We start from the raw sequence: 15,767 nt of genomic DNA, 5'->3' as shown, positions 1-15,767 counted from the left end.
TGTCCATCTCTTCACCATCCTCTCAAGTCAAGCATAGATGCCATCTATGGTGTGCTGGATGTTTGTTCAGGACACATTTGTAATGGGCAAATCAAGAGCATTATTAACAAAGATCATAAATCACATGCACATTTTATAAAAATGAATCTGAAGAAGTGTACACACAACTGGAGACATTTGCAACAGAACACAGTAAATTGCTTGAAGTGACAGCTTCAGTGAAATATCACTCTCTACAGAATAGATTTTTTTTATAAATGTTAAGTCATTGAACGTTTTATCAACAGTGGTGAGTGACCAAGTGCTGACATGTTTGGGACACAAGCTATTTGCCTTCATCAGGCCACAGCTTAGCAGCCTAGATAGTCATTCTGGAAGCCAGAAAAATAAACGTTGTTGGTGTATAGGGAATATGATGTAAACAAATTTCAAAAGTTAGTTGAGATTAAATTACTTGCACAAATGCAAAAGTGAGACCAGTCTCCACACTAACCGCTGTCTCTTTTCTGCATTTCACAACAGGAAGTGGAAATCCTCAGCAGTACCACCCTGTGCCACTTACCGGACGCATCCAGATCCTGCCCAACAGCTCATTGCTCATCCGGCATGTTCTGGAGGAGGACATTGGATTCTACCTATGTCAGGCCAGCAATGGTGTGGGTCCCGACATCAGCAAAGCCATGTTCCTGACTGTCAAGAGTGAGTAAAGTTGCTCTGGAGGTCTTGGGCCACAGGCCTGGAAACTTGTGGTATCTGGAGACGAATGTTGAATCAACTAGGGAGGGACCGGTAAAGGGTAGATAGATTATAGTTTCAGTAACAAAGCTGATCCCAAATTAGAAGACCCAGTTGTGAAAAATGGGACATTGAAATAGTATTGTAAGGGGATGCTTGCCATTATGGTGGAAGATTGGCAGAACTGTGAGTGAACATGGCAGTTCCTGTGTGTCTGATGGCGGGGATGTTTCCCGTAATAGGCCATTTCCTTCCGTCATTACCATCTTCTGTACAAATGTGTCGCTCCATACTTTTGTCACTAGTGACCATTCCCTGCTTCCGGAAGAGGTCCTGGCCAAGGTGCTGCCTCCAGGTCAAATTACCACTGAGTTAGAGATTACACATTCCACCTCCACAACGGGAGGGAGAAGAAAAGAAAATAGAAGGGATGAGAAAGTAATTATAAGTAATCGATAAACGAAATGCAAGGCTGAAAGAAGAAACTGACTGGCAATGGATGCCTGGGCATCGTAGCAAAGAGATGAAGCTTTCTAGCTATACGTTCATACCCTCATATTTAAGCGGCAGCCAAGCCTGGTTACTAACATTAAAACAGGGAAAATGAAAAGTGTGTGGCAATGGTGGTCACTGGGTCTCTTCTGGTGCAGTGATGTAATGTATGAGGTAATTTATGAGCTGCACTGAGAATTGTCATGTTTGGGGGCGTTGGGTATCTTTTGGTGCAGTGATGTAATTTATGAGTTCTGGTCATCAGGCAGCTCTGTAAGTGAAGTCATGTTTGGGGTCACTAGATCTCTTCTGGCGTAATGATGATGTCGTTTCTGCGTTCTGGTTGTCAGCTAGCTCTGAGAGTGAAGGCGTGTCTTTGGTCGCTGGATCTCTTTTGGCACAGTGATGATGGTATTTATGAGTTCATTTATGAGCTGGCTCTGAGAGTTGTCATGTTTTGGGTCTTTTGGTCTCTTCTGGAGCAGTGATGATGTCATTTAGAAGTTCTGATCGCCATCTGGCTCTGGAAGTGAAGTCATTGTAAGAAGCTGGTCTGGTGTGTGTTGAGCACCTATGGTGTTATCACCTTATACCAGGTATCCCCTATTAGTGAAGTGCAGGCAGTGTCTAATAAGCCAGGGCTCTCTAGAGGTAGCTGTGGAAGAACAGCAAAGAATTATCGAGGAGACATGCAAAGCTTATGCAATACCACTATAGCCACAAAGCACTCTCACACATGAAAGAACCACAGTGTTACAAAAATAAAGGTACTTTATTATGGTAACACGAATACTAGAATACTAATAGGCAGTCCCCGAACTGGAGGTAAGTAAACACACATTAGCAATCCGTGAAGAGCATAAAAGCAACAAGCATTGGCAAAAGAAATAGAAAATAGTGAGCCCTAGGGGAGGGGCAAACCATATACTAAAAAGTGGACAGCGAGCTATTGTCCCCCACCCAAGGATGTGGAATTGTTAGAGGGGAGCTAGAGGCACTAGGAACCCCAAGAGGTGAGTACCAGAGTGACCCCCAGCAACCAGGAGAGTAGAGGTAAGTATCTTGTTTTCCCCAAAACCAACAGGAGGACTTAGGAAAAGGATTGTGCAGGATCCAGACAGGACTGCACAAAGAAGGTACTCTTCTGCCAGAAGGTGGATTCTGGCAGAAGAGTACCTTCAAAGGAAAGGGGCCAAGTCCAGTTTGTGATGGAGTGTCCGGTTGTGGCAGGAGCCACTATCCACCCTTCTGTGGATGCAGGACCAGGTCGACGAGGGACGGAGAAGACGAGCTGTGCAGCACAGGAGATGAAGAAGAGTCCCTAAAGCAATGCAGATGGAGTCCCATGACGGCTGTTGGGTTGCAGTGGGTCAGTGGTGCTGGAGAACCCCCAATAAGCCTTGGCAAAGGAACAAAAAAAAAAAAAAGATGAGTTGCAAGGCTGAAGACGAACAGCAAGGCCCAGGGGACTCGACCGAAGGAGGGGAGTCCAGGGTGACCATCAACAGTCAGGAGAGTCAGCAGTTGAGGAAGCAGCTCCCCCAGCCAACCCACTGACAGCAGGCAAGTCGCAGTGAGGCCTACTCAGCACATCTGAAGAGGAGTCCCACAATGCTGGAGCAGCAGAGAGGAGACTGTGCTTGGCAAGAAGACGTTTTGAGGGCCAGGGCTACACGGAACCTGAAGATCCCGAGGAGCAGGAGCAAAAAAGCCTTGGTAGCTGCAAGAATTGCACAGGGGTACTGTCCTACAAGGAGAGGCAAGGGCTTACCATCTCCCAAGTTGGACTGCTTGCAGAGTGGAACAAGGCCACCACTTCAGACCACCACATGTGAAGCAAGATCCACGCAGTTCCGTCGTTGCAGTTGGTGTCTGCAGATGGAAGGGAGAGACTCCTCCACTCTAAAGTCGACACCTTTTTACTTCTAGGTGCAGGCTGGAGTCGCGTCGACCTTAGAGGATGCACAGCCGGGGAAATGTTGCAGTTGCTGGTAGGAGCGGGAGAAACAATGTTGAAAAGTGGTGAGGCAGATTGTTGATTCTTGAAGAGTCCAGTTGCAGTTCCAGTGCCCAGAAGATGAATTAAACAATGAAGAGGAGTCTTGCTGGAACCTTGCATGTCGAATCTGAGGACCCACCCAAGAGGGAGACCCTGCATAGCCAAGTAATGGGGATTGGTCGCCTAGCAAGGTGACCACCTACCCGGCAGGAGCTGTGATGTCACCTGCCTGACCTGGCCATTAAGATGCTCTCAGGGGCCTCTGCATATCTTGAGTTCAAGATGACAGAATCAAGTGGCCACCTGGAGGAGCTCTGGGCACCACCCCTGTGGTGGTGATGGGCAGGGGAGTGGTCACTCCCCTTTCCTTTGTCCAGTTTCGCACCAGAGCAGGGACCGGGGGTCCTTGGACTAGTGTAAACTGGTTTATGTAATGAGAGCACCAAATGTGCCCTTCAAAGCATACCGGTGGCTTGGGGAGGCTACCCCTCCCAAGCCGTGTAACACGTATTTCCAAGTGAAGAGGGTGTTGCCTTCCTCTCCCACAGGAAAGCCTTTGTTCTGCCTTCCCCTGTCTGAGCTGGTCAAGCAGCAGTAGTGCAGAAACAGGTCTATGGGGTGGCAGCAGCGCGGGCTGCCCAGAGACCCCCAGAATACTGGTAGGAGCAATACTGGGGGTCCTCTAAGGATCCCCCAGAGTGCATGGAATTATACAGCCAATACTGGCAACAATATTGTGGTATGATTCCGACATGTTTGATACCAAACATGCCCAGGTTCGGAGTTACCATTATATAGCTGGACACAGGTAGTACACCAGTTAAATGGCTTTCCTGCACTTACGAAGTCCAGTGTATTGGAGATGGAGTTCGTATGGGCACCTCTGCTCATGAAGGGGTGCCCTCACACTCAGGTACCTGCCCTCTGGGCTAGGAGGGCCTGCCATAGGGGTGACTTGCAGTGACCTGTAGTGAAAGGGTGCATGCACCTTTTTACACAGGCTGGCCTGCAGACACATTTTGCAGAGGCTCCCATGGGTGGCACAATACATGCTGCAACCCATGAGGAACCCCTGGTGCCCTAATGCTCTGAGTACCTAGGTACTATATACTATGGACTTAAAAGGGGGCACTAGTATGACAATTGTGAGGTTGGCAAAGTCCTAAGCAACCAAATTTAGAGGGAGAGAGCACAATCACTGGGGTCCTGGTTAGCAGGATCTCAGTGTAAACAGTCCAAGCATACTGACAGCAGGCAAAAAGTGGGGGTAACCATGTCAAAAAGAGAGTACTTTCCTACAGTTATGTTTTGGGTCTATGGTTGCCACCTGTCGCAGTGAGTGATGTAATTTTGTTCAGCTATGGGATGTCGTCACCTGTCACAGTGAGTGATTACATTTTCAGGTGTATTTGTGTGGGTGGTCTCCGACTGGAGTGAGTGATGGAATTTTGTTCAGGTATGTGTGGTTGTCACCTGTCGCGGTGAATTTTGTCATTTGGTTCAGGTATGTGTAGTTGTCACCTGTCGCAGTGAGTGATGACATTTTCAGGTGTGTTTGTGTGGGTGGTCGTCTCCGGTCGGAGTAAGTGATGTAATTATGCTCAGGTATATGTGGTTGTCTTCCGTTGCGGCGAGTGACGACATTTTCAGGTGTGTATGTGTGGTCGTCTCCGATCGGTGTGAGTGATGTCATGTTTGAAGCTCGCGCGCTGAGCGCTCCCTCGGTCTCTGCCGGCAGGGCATCGGCCTCCCGCAGATTGTACGATGTTGTGTTTTTTTCGCATATAGGATTTCCCTGTAAAAGCCTCGTCGGCTGCAACGAGTTCCAGAAATCAATAAGCGGATTGATTCCGGCTCCCCGGGGCCTCCTTCTCTCTCACTGCCTAAACTAGGTTTGGCTTAATAAATCCAGGGGATCATTCAACATGGTTTATCGGAGGGAGGAGGGAGGGGTAGACGTAACCGGAGCCGAGGGTTGGCCAAACGCACACCATCTTTTGGAATGATAAAATAAAATCTGACAGGAAGTATAGGACTGGGGCAGAGTTGAGTGCATGTCACCCTTGAAAGGTCGGCAAAGTCGTGGCACAGACTACAGGTGTGATCCTCAAAGGCCTGAAGGGCGGGGCCGAGTCAGTCGTAAGTCATGCTAGAGGAGTGCCTTGACAGTGCTGGAACAGTCACTTACTTATTCTGCCAAGGTGATGGGGCAGCGTTCGCAAAATATTGCGCAAGGAAGCTTTTCCTGGCATGGCCCCTGTCCAATTACCCGCTGTCGGGGCCCTGTGCCCAGGGGCGTACCTTCTATTGGTGCAGTGGCGCCGGAGCCCCGAGGCACAGGGGGCCCATTGGACCCTGATTATTGCTGTATTTTGTAATTCAGGCTGGAGGCAGGAGAGGCGCATTCCCTTCCTTGCAGCGGGGCCTGTGATAACACTGCCTGTGCTCTGCTCTGCCCCACACCGGGGCGCATCACTGTCGTGTGCAACCCCCAGAGAAGGCAAAGGGGTGGGCGGGGTGTACCTGTGCTGGCAGAGTACCGTGGCGCAATCAGATGAGATCCTGAGATGAGGCGGCAGCTCAAGTCGCCCACACAGCCCTAGCTCCCTGGCGCAGTGCTGCGTTTGTTGGCGCTTCGGCGGTAGAGACGCCCTCCGCAATGAATCTTATCTCTGGTTAACTTTGGGGCGCCTTTCCTTGTCGCAGGCTTGTTAACAACAAACGGTGGGTACGCAGGGGTGGCTACCTGGCGTGCGGCGTGATGTGCATGCTCATGGGGGAGCCCAGGCTCACTTCCTTAGAAGAGGCGCTATACTGGTCACGCCAGCGAGGAGGCCGCGCGTGTATTCGCTGATGTCGGGGGAGAGTGGTCGACCTACCACCAGAGCTTCTAAGAAAGAGTGGTGGAGTCGTGGACTGTCCAATACAGCCCAAGGCTGATCCAGCTACAGACATCCCATTCAAGTCATTTCATGTGAAGGGTTCGCCTTTGGTCTTACTTGGGCTGGCCTTGCGGATCCCCCAGGTATGTGCCAGTCAGGTTTTCAGCACCTGTCCTCAGATCGTCACAGTTCTGTCCCATCGCGTCTCCATCCGCAGTATCCCACTCGCCTTGAGTTCTTATTGCTTGCTTTTTGAATCACCCCCAGACCCCCAAAATCTTCCCTAGTCCCCACCCCCCTCATAAGATATTTTTTCCTCTAATTTCGTCTGTCATGAAATGCAAGGTCCTTTGGTCTCATCTCTTGCTCGTGGGTCCTTCGGCCACTATTCAATCACCCCTGCACTCTCAAAACCGTAATTATCCAAATCCCATATCTATTTTGGAAATTCACAGCCCTGATTCCTCATCTTTCCTATTTTAGATCCTCCAGCCCTATGGCCTTTTATCTCCCCTTTTGGACTCTCTGACCCATCGGGTTTCCCTTTTAAATACTCCCCATTCCCTACCTTATCTCTCCCATCTTGAGCTCTCCTTGCCCTGGTGCCTCACCTCTTCCCTCTTACATCATCTCCAGAACTGGTCCTTCATCTGTCTATCTTAAACACTCCATTTCCTGGCTCCTCATCTTGCCCCGATGCCCTGTCCTTCACCTGTCTCCCCCAACTTAAGATCACACTTCTCTGTAATCCGTCATCTCTGCCCTTGTAGTGGATTTCTCCTACTCTGGTCCCTCGTGAAATCTCTGGGAGACATTTGGGCGATGACCTGATGGTGTAATTCCATTTTTCTGAAATACCCAAAGCTACTGCTCCTAAAAAATATTAAAGTTCCTCATGTGGAGAAAGACTAGAATGTGGGTCAATTTGAGGTATCAGTGAGTAAAAGGTGGTACCTACTGGCTTGTCCTTAAATACTCTGGCACCACCTTTAGTCCCTCATGCCTGTCGTGTGCTCAGGGCAATAACAGGCATAGTTAGCCAGGTGGGCTCAAAGAATTCTGTTTACTTTCTGTAGTTTCCATTACGTGCCTTTCACTTTGACCCATTACACCAAATACAAGACTGTTCTTGGGCTAGAAATGGAAAGAGGGTCAACCTTGTAATGTCATTTACATTCAAAGAGCAAGCAATGTCATTTTTGCTACCCCTGGCATTTTGGTTGATTGACACCCATGAAGACTAAGGGTCTGATTTAGATCTCGGCCGAGGGGAATACTCTGTCACAAATGTGACGGATATCCTGTCTGCCGTATTGCGATCTCAATGTATCCTATGGAGCTTATAATGCGGTGGACAGGATATCTGTCACTTTTGTGACTGAGTAGTCCCTCCGCTGAGATCTAAATCAGGATGTAAATCTGCTGCTGTGAAGGAGATGGCTCAGGCACATACTGATGGTGGCAACAAAGTGCCCTCTGGGAATCAAGAGGGTTTTGTAGATGCTGGGAAGGAAAATTTACTATTCTATCGCCTTTCCTAGAATATATGGGGAAAGTGCAATTTCTCCCAAATTAGTCCAGGAGGGTTACTTATGATTGAAAGTCCAATCCAGGAATATTTTGGGAAAAGTTTAAAAATTCCCTTTTTAAAAAAAAGAAAAAAGGTTGAAAAAGATGTATTTTGGAAACAATGGTAAGTGCTGCCTTGGGGGCATCTTTCATGATAAAAAAATTAGGGAAACCATGACGACACCAACATGACATGCGTACCACCATCACTGTTGGCCCGTGGTATTTTCAACCATTCATCAGCGCTGCTGTCCCCTGCTTATAGGGAGTCTGAACACATCGCTTCTATGATAACTCCTTTGGCTACCTTGACGTGTTCGCTCACCTCCAAGCATTAACTTTACAGGGAGGCCTATCTTTAACACATTAGCTAAAAGCGCCACGTGGCTTTTTATTTTGGTCCTGTTTCTGTGTTTCGACAATTCCTATGGGTTTCTTACCAATGCTTCCCAAAGCGGGCCTTACAGGTGAATAAGGCGGACCCACTGCTAGACTTCTGTTAAGTTTGCATGAGAGCTGAAGCTTATGTTTTTTGCACTCACCTTCCTGCTCCATGTGCCAAACTCCTTTCTCCCCTGGGTCTCTCTATGTACTTGCAGGAGAGTTTTCTCTCTGTATTGTGAGGATGGCTTTTCTACCTAGGGCTACATTTAAGAGTCTGTAATTGGATCCCTAAGGCATGCACATTGATTACCAACTAGCCAGGAGTAGTGGAAGTGACATCACTCACCCTTTGTCCATACAGTGACATTACAGGAAGTTGTATCTGAGGACCTTTGCCTGTGAAAACAAGAGACATTTCACCTTGATGCCATAATAGGAGTTGGCATCACCTGACTTTGAAAGAGCAACCAAACAGCGTTTCTTCAATGTGGGCATAAGTCTTGCAGCTTACCACTTTGAAATTATTGGTAGGATTTTCTGTGCGAGGATGAATTTGAGACCTGAGCACTTACTTCCTCGGTGTGTGAAAGCTATATTTGTGCACACTGAACAGCAGAAGACAGTTTGCATACAAGGTGTGCAATATCCGCTTTCTCTAAACAAAATAAGATGGTTGCAAATCCAACATGTCGCATCTATGTGAAAGCTATTGGCTTTGGCAATGTCTTTTAGCCATGGTGCATAGTGAAGCGGCTGCTGTGCATCATGGCTAAGAGCTGGGGAAAAAAAGCGTTTTGATGTTGTGGCCAACAGTGGCCACGTCATATCACTTTTTGTTTCTTATGGCGGGTGGGGCTGGGCGACATGATCAATGGGAGGGAGCATGGGAGGTAACAGGTAAAACATACAGTGGGAAGGAGGGTACAAGCAACACAGACAAACAACAAGAGGGTAAAAAAAAGTGCAGTGGAGCAGCCAGTGCTGACCACGTCATAGCTCTTTTTTTTCCCTCATATGGTTGGTGGCGGGGTGCAACACAGACAATGGGAGGTTAAGAAGTAACATGGACAGCGGAAGGATGAGGGGTGGGAGAGAAGAAGCAACAAAGGTAGTTTGGAGGGGAAGAAGCAACAAGGACGACGGGGAAAAAGAAAATAGTACCTCAGTCACAGCACAAGCAGTGGAAGGACAGTAATTAGGATGAAACAAACAGTATGTGGTCCATGCTTCACTCAAAAGAAGAGGAAGCAAAGCCAGCAGGAACTGACCAATTAGGAAACCGCAAATAAGAGTGACATTGAAGCCAATAAATGGTAAGCAATCGGGGGGTTTCAAGCCACTTGTCGTATATAATATCCCTCACAAGCAACACCAAATGAGCGTTGTCTTAGGCAAGACCTGAAAAGAACAGCTCTGTGCAAAATGTAGAATAGTCTGTCTGATGTTTGTTTTCAACATAGGAACAGAATTTTATTTTTCAGTGTTTAGTTTTATTATTTAATTTGGATTCAGCACAGCACATAGTATTTTTTTAAATACAATGAGAAATGTATCAACACAGCTTGACCAGAGTTGCATGGGCAGTTTCCGGTATAGCACAGGGCAAGTTAGTGCAGCTGTATATCTAACAACCTCTCATTGTTGTCTGGTTTGTCACATTCTCTTAGGGTCTCCACAGGGCAGACCAGGCCTACTGGGCTATCACTGGAGGGCCTAGGGTTGTTTGCGTCTATTGCCCAAGGGTCTATCCTACTTTACCTCTGCAAAACTAGGAAATTACAACCCCTTCAGCACTTGAATGTCAGTGGTAGCAATGGAAAGCAGTCGCAAGCTTCTCAGGCATATTAATGTGGGGGTACAGCAGGTTTTGAACTCACCCAGTAGAACAATATGAATTTCCATCCCAGTGTGTCTCTTTAGAACAGTACTGTATTGTACAATAAGGCACACTATTACATAACGCAGGAATGTACCAAATACAAGATTTATGGGTGCAATTTCACTGTGCTAAAAGGTTGCCCCTTCACATTCTACCCTCTTTCCCCATCTTAGTGTGCAGTAGTATGGTGGTGTAGTAGCTACAAAAGGTGCAGCTTTTTCCCTTTATTAGCATATAGTCTCTCTGCCTGGAACAGCCAAATAGTCTCCAACTCATTCCTATGGGAGGCAGCAGGTCGCAATGGGTTTTCCGCATCCAGTCTGGCTCACTAGACGCTCGACTCGCTCAGCAGAATCGATCGGGTCAGGTGGGTCTAGGCTTCTCAGAAGGATCCTGAAAACAGCAGCAGGATTTTCTGGCTTCTGATGGTGGTCTACTTCCATGCTCTTGGATGTCAGCAGCAGACGGGCCTTGCGGTTGCAGCAGGCCCAATACCTCCAATCTGGTGAGTCTCAATGGAAGTCATGGTGTGCCTCCCTGCGATGCAGCAATGTTGTCCTCATTCCAGATACTGGGCTCTGGCGGTCACTTAACAGCTTCAGAGTTCTTGGAGCACAGATGGTCAAGTCCAGTCAGGCACACAGATCTCTAGTGCCATGATAGTTAGTCAGTGCTTCAGCACAGAGTGCCTCGAGACAGCAGCTTTGTTCTTCTGAGTGTCTTGGTTGGGTACACCAGGGATCAGTGCAAAGTTAGACACTCAGTCACGTCAATAGGGTACTCGGAGGAGGGTACCACAAGATTGTAGGGATCTTCTTGGGTGGCAGGGACTACTCAGGCATGGGTTAGTTGGTGCCACTGTCGAGCCAACCATAATCACGGGCACACAACAGGTGTGACAGGAGAATGTCAACCTATTGTTCATTTGTTCAGCTCGATTTGGCACATTTAAGCAAATTACACGACTCCAACGACGGGGATGATGGCAGAGACCACTGTGGAATGCTTCCAAAGTGGCACACTTCCTCCAAGGAATTAACTGGTTCCTTCGCTAAAGTGCGCTAGTAACATGAGTTGTACGTTTCTGGTAGAAGGACCACAGCATCAGGGTCAACCATTTCTATCCATAACGCCTAGCTCAACTTATAATGTCTACTCGCTCCTTTGCTCTTGCTCACGCAAGACTCCAGATCAGACTCCAGGTGATGCCCAGCACCTCGGAGAAGCTGGCTGTCAGGCAGAAACCTGCTTTGGTTGTGCAGTGGTCCTCAAGGTACTCTGTGGTGCACCCACTATTTCGTCACAGAGAAAACCTGGAATTGCAACAGCAAGTCCCATACTTATACAAAGGTGGCAAATGGGATGTGGATTCCCTGTCTGCACTTCCAGAACTGGTTTGGGTCAGTTCCCCTTTCAAATGTCCTTTTCAGACAGTCTTCCAGACAGCTTTTTTGTTGAGTGGTGCTCTTCATAGCAGTATCATCTCCAGGCTGGACCACCCGCAACATCTTTCAACAGCCACACCTGACAATGATCGGGAAGAGCGACAAAGGGCTGACCCCTTCTAAAGGATCCTTAAACACACACAAAAGAAACTGAACTCACACCCTTTACCCCTACCATCAACCAATCAACAGTTTCTGGAAGAATAAACAATAAGCATTTGCAATGCAATGGGTCTCCTGTTTGCTCGAGTAAGAGCTATTTGCGTTGTAAATTCCGAACTGGACATTTCTTGTCACATAAATTGAAAATGAAAAGTAAAACATATGTTCCCTCGCAGTCAACCGTTTTATCGCCAAAAATGCAATTATCCATGTAACAGGATTGATGTGATGCAAAGCGCTCGACTACTGGGAGATTGCGCTGCATAGTAAATAAATAGAAAAAGTAGTCCAGAAACCATACGGAAAACACGGAGTCTTGTATGTTTTCAGGAGTGGGCCGGTGTGCTCGAGGAGGGCTAAACACTGGAAAAGGCATGACGTATGCATGCTTTCCACTAATGAAAGCAAGTAAATTTTAAAAGGCAAGCCCACAAAACAACCAAACTCATGGACGTGAGGCGGGTGTGGTTACAAGCACATAGAGAGATTACAGCACTGACGGAGTGCTTTGCCCTCGACCCTAAAAAGGACCTTATCTAAAGGACCTAATCCTATTTCCATGGGAAAGCCAGTCTCCTCTCCTCATTTCATGTTTGGTTACCCTTTCTCCAGTCTTAGGAATGTCAGTAATATACATCTGTGAATATAACCCACCTCCTTCTTGTGCTCATGAACAGGCTAAGGGCTTCCAAAATGGAGCCAAAAGGTCTATGTCTCTCTAGTTCACGCAGCAATTCATGCAGTGTGTAATACACTTTCCCCACACAACACACATTCATCCATGTGCTTTGGATCTTGGCACTGAGATTCCCTATCCACTCATAGCATCAGAAATGTATGAGTGAGCCTGAAGGGTCACACTCTTGTGATACCGATTTTTTTAAAAAAAGAAAAAAACGACATAACACTGTTTGCTACCGCCACCACCTGCCTGCTTGCATGAGCCTTTGACCGGGACAGTATTCCTCTGCAACCACCGAGTGTACACTTGGTGCACCCCTCCAGAACCAGCACTGATCCAGGACCAGGCTCTAGTCAAAGCCAAGCCTAGGCTTTCTCACACATGCTAGATTGGCGTGGCACAGGGGAAAAACACTGGAAACGGGGATAACAGATACTTCCAGTTAGGCATGCAGTGTAAGCGGCATAACTGTATACCATGCAGGGGACATTCCTGTCTAAATAAGACCCACATGCTAGTTATTTCATTTGGACGCATTCTCACATTTTTAAGGATTTATAAAGGAGTTTCAACAGTTCTAGGTTATATGGAGTTTTCCAAGCTAGAAAATGTGTGAATTATGAAGTCGTTTGGACTCTGGGGTTGCTTTGCCAAGAGCGTGGAGGCTTATCAAAGGTAGTCAGAGATTTCTGCCTAACTGGCAGAATCTCTGTGCTGTGAAGGGAGCCGTGGCTGATGGTCTGCAGAGTGGATGCAGAGTTTGAAGTGCCAAGTCAGCAAACATTCTTGTATTGAGAAAATAAAGCCCCAAAGTGTATTTGTTTTTCCAGTACAAATAACAAGTGGTCCCATTGCGCAGGGAGTTTTCTCAAAGACAGATGGGCCACTTGGTCAGGGGTTTACAGCAGCGGACAGTCCACTAGTGTAAGCATAGAGCTTCCCCAGGCTTTATACTGAGTGACAGAACTGTGGGTTTGGAGTGATAGGCGCACTGCCGGTTACAGGGCTGCTCCCACCCCGCGTGCGTTTGGTCAGTGTGGCAGGCTAGCAGTAATAGATAATGGACTCTTCGCTAAGCGTTTAGAATGTGTCACAGGTGTGCAGTAATGCCCATACGCTACACGTTTGGTCAGTGTGGCAGGAGTGCAGTAATGCCCTCTTTGGTGAGTGTTCGGAGAGTGTCAGGTGTGCAGTAATGCCACTTTCGCTAAGCCTTCAGTGAGTGACACAGCTGTGCAGGGATGCCATCTTCGCTAACCGTTCCCTGAGTGTGGCAGGCATTCAGTAATGCCTGCCATTCTCAGCATTCAGTGAGTGTTGCAGGGGTGAAGTAATGCCTTGTTTGATAAGTGTTCGGTGAGTGTCACAGGCATGCAGTAATGTCCTTTTCTCTAAGAGTCCATTGAGTGTGGCAGGTCTGCAGTAATGTTCTCTTCACTAAGCATTTGGTGAGTGGTGCTGGCATGCAATAATACCCTCTTCCCTAAGCATTCCATGAGTGTGGCAGGCGTGCAGTAATGCTAACTTTTCTGAGTGGTCGGTGAGTGTGGCAGGTGTGCAGTAAAACCCTCTTTGCTAAGAGTTCGGTGAGTGTGGCAGGCATGCAGTAATCCCTATTTGCTAAGTTTTATGAATGTGGCAGGCGTGCAGTAAGCCCTCTTCGCTAAGTGTTCGGTGAGTGTGGCAGGCGTGCAATAATGTCCTTTTTTCGAAGTGTTCGGTGAGTGTGGCTGGCAAGTAAAAATGCCCTCTTTGCTAAGTGTTCGGTGAGTCCAGCTGGCATGTATTAATGCCCTCTTTGCTAAGTGTTCTGTGAGTGTGGCAGGCATGTAGTAATGCCCTCTTTGCTCAATGTTAGGTGAGTGTAGGAGGCGGGCAGTAATGTCTTGTTTGCTACGTATTCTGTGTGTGTGGATGGCATGTAATAATGCCCTCTTTGCTAAGCGTTCTGTGAGTGTTGCAGGTGTGTAGTAATGCCCTCTTTGTTAAGCACATCAGTGAGTGTCACAGATGTGCAGTAATGCCCTGTTTTCTAAGTGTTCGGTGAGTGTCGCAGGTGTGCGCTAATGCCCTGTTTGCTATGCATTCGGTGAGTGTGGCAGGCGTGCAGTAATGTCCTCTTCTGATGAATACATCTACCGGTGGACGCCTCGCCTTTTGAATACTCCCAATGCGCCAGCATTCGACGAAATTTTTTTGTTTCTAGCTCTCCACATCAATGAGGATGTCCCAATGGAATGACTCTGCACGCAACTCCATCTGACGTCATCGGCGCCATAGGGAGTCCTTTTTTTCCACGCCTTCGATACTAATGGTTTTTCTACCTCTCCAGGTGTTACACTGGGTTGAGGGAGCTTCTTTGTCGAGTTTTCTTCGTGCTACAATGTATCCACCGAAGAAGTCGGCGTTAAGCTTTGTAGAGCGTGTGGAGGTCATATGTCAGTTACTGATCCTCACGAAAAGTGCCTCTGGTGCTTGAGTTCCGATCACGACGTCGGGGGGATGCTCTTCTTGCCAGAGTATGAACTGAAAGACACTGAGGGAAAGAGAAGCAAAACTGTTCCTGGCAAAGCCCAAAAAGGAGAAGCGGGTCATCTAAGAATCAGGCCTCGAGAGAAGTCGTCTTCCCATAGGTCTTCGAGATCACATAAGAAGCAGTGTCACCACACCTCTTGGCGTCGCTCTTTCTGAGATGCTAGCCCGAGGTCTTTGTCACCAGCTTCCAAGTCTCGGTGCCGTTCGACCTGGGAGGTAAGCGCCACCCTTTCTCCCCCGCAACCAAAGTCACCAGAGATGTCACCGGCGTCCTCTTTGGTTGAGATCTTGGCATCGCCCACAAGTCCTGCGGCACAGTTCTCTCCTGTTACTCCACCAGACCAGGAGATTGAGGAGCGAGAGCTGAGTCAGATCCAGCCTCAACAAGAATATCTGACCTTTCCAACTCTTGGGGTGGATCCATTTGCCTTTTTAAATGCTATGTTCAGCATTTATAATAGGGCGATGACCCCTTGTTGATGCTCCTGTGGGTGCCATGGGTCCTTCCACCTATAGTCTTGGCTTCCTGGCACTGTATAAACAGGGTCCTCGTATGCCTTTTTTTGCCCACGGCTCCAACACCTTCGGGGATGACGGCGGCACCAGCGCCAATACCGACATTGGATAGTACTTGTCCGACGTTGCATTACTCAAAACTCCTATACGGAGTAAAATCCTGCTGCCGGCTCCGACTTCACCAGCGCCGCAACAAACATCCTCGACGTTGGCACACTCTTAATCGATGCAGAGATTGGAGTCTAGATGAAGATCTAGAAAGGGGGTCTTAAGGCTCTTGGAGGAGCAACAATATCCAGAGGAGCAAGAAGGTTTAGTGGAAGGAGAGATCCCTTTACATTCTCATGGCTTTGAGGGCATTGAGGTGGCAAGTGGACTGGACACTTCTTCTGAGTAGGAGTTATCATCACCTGGGGGTATTCCGCCTCCGAAAGTTACTACTTATCATGGTGTGATCAGTAAGGCTGCCGACCTTTTGGAATTGCCA

General features: G+C 47.9%; 1 protein-coding gene across 3 annotated transcripts in view; it reads left to right on the top strand.

The window, feature by feature from the left end:
- The window catches only part of DSCAML1 (DS cell adhesion molecule like 1), a 468,701-nt gene that overhangs the window by 296,156 nt on the left and 156,778 nt on the right, over window positions 1-15,767 (top strand). For all 3 annotated transcript variants that reach the window (XR_011201525.1, XM_069224722.1, XM_069224723.1), the window contains exon 11: window positions 523-699. Coding sequence is in view for 2 of the 3 variants with exons in the window: in XM_069224722.1 (XP_069080823.1) it covers window positions 523-699 (177 nt within the window). In the remaining variant the exon portion in view is untranslated. Of the gene's footprint in view, window positions 1-522; window positions 700-15,767 lie in introns of those variants that run through there.

Source organism: Pleurodeles waltl, chromosome 3_1, assembly GCF_031143425.1.
Source record: "Pleurodeles waltl isolate 20211129_DDA chromosome 3_1, aPleWal1.hap1.20221129, whole genome shotgun sequence".
Classification (NCBI taxonomy): Eukaryota; Metazoa; Chordata; class Amphibia; order Caudata; family Salamandridae; genus Pleurodeles; species Pleurodeles waltl.
This window is presented reverse-complemented; position numbering and strand designations above follow the sequence as displayed.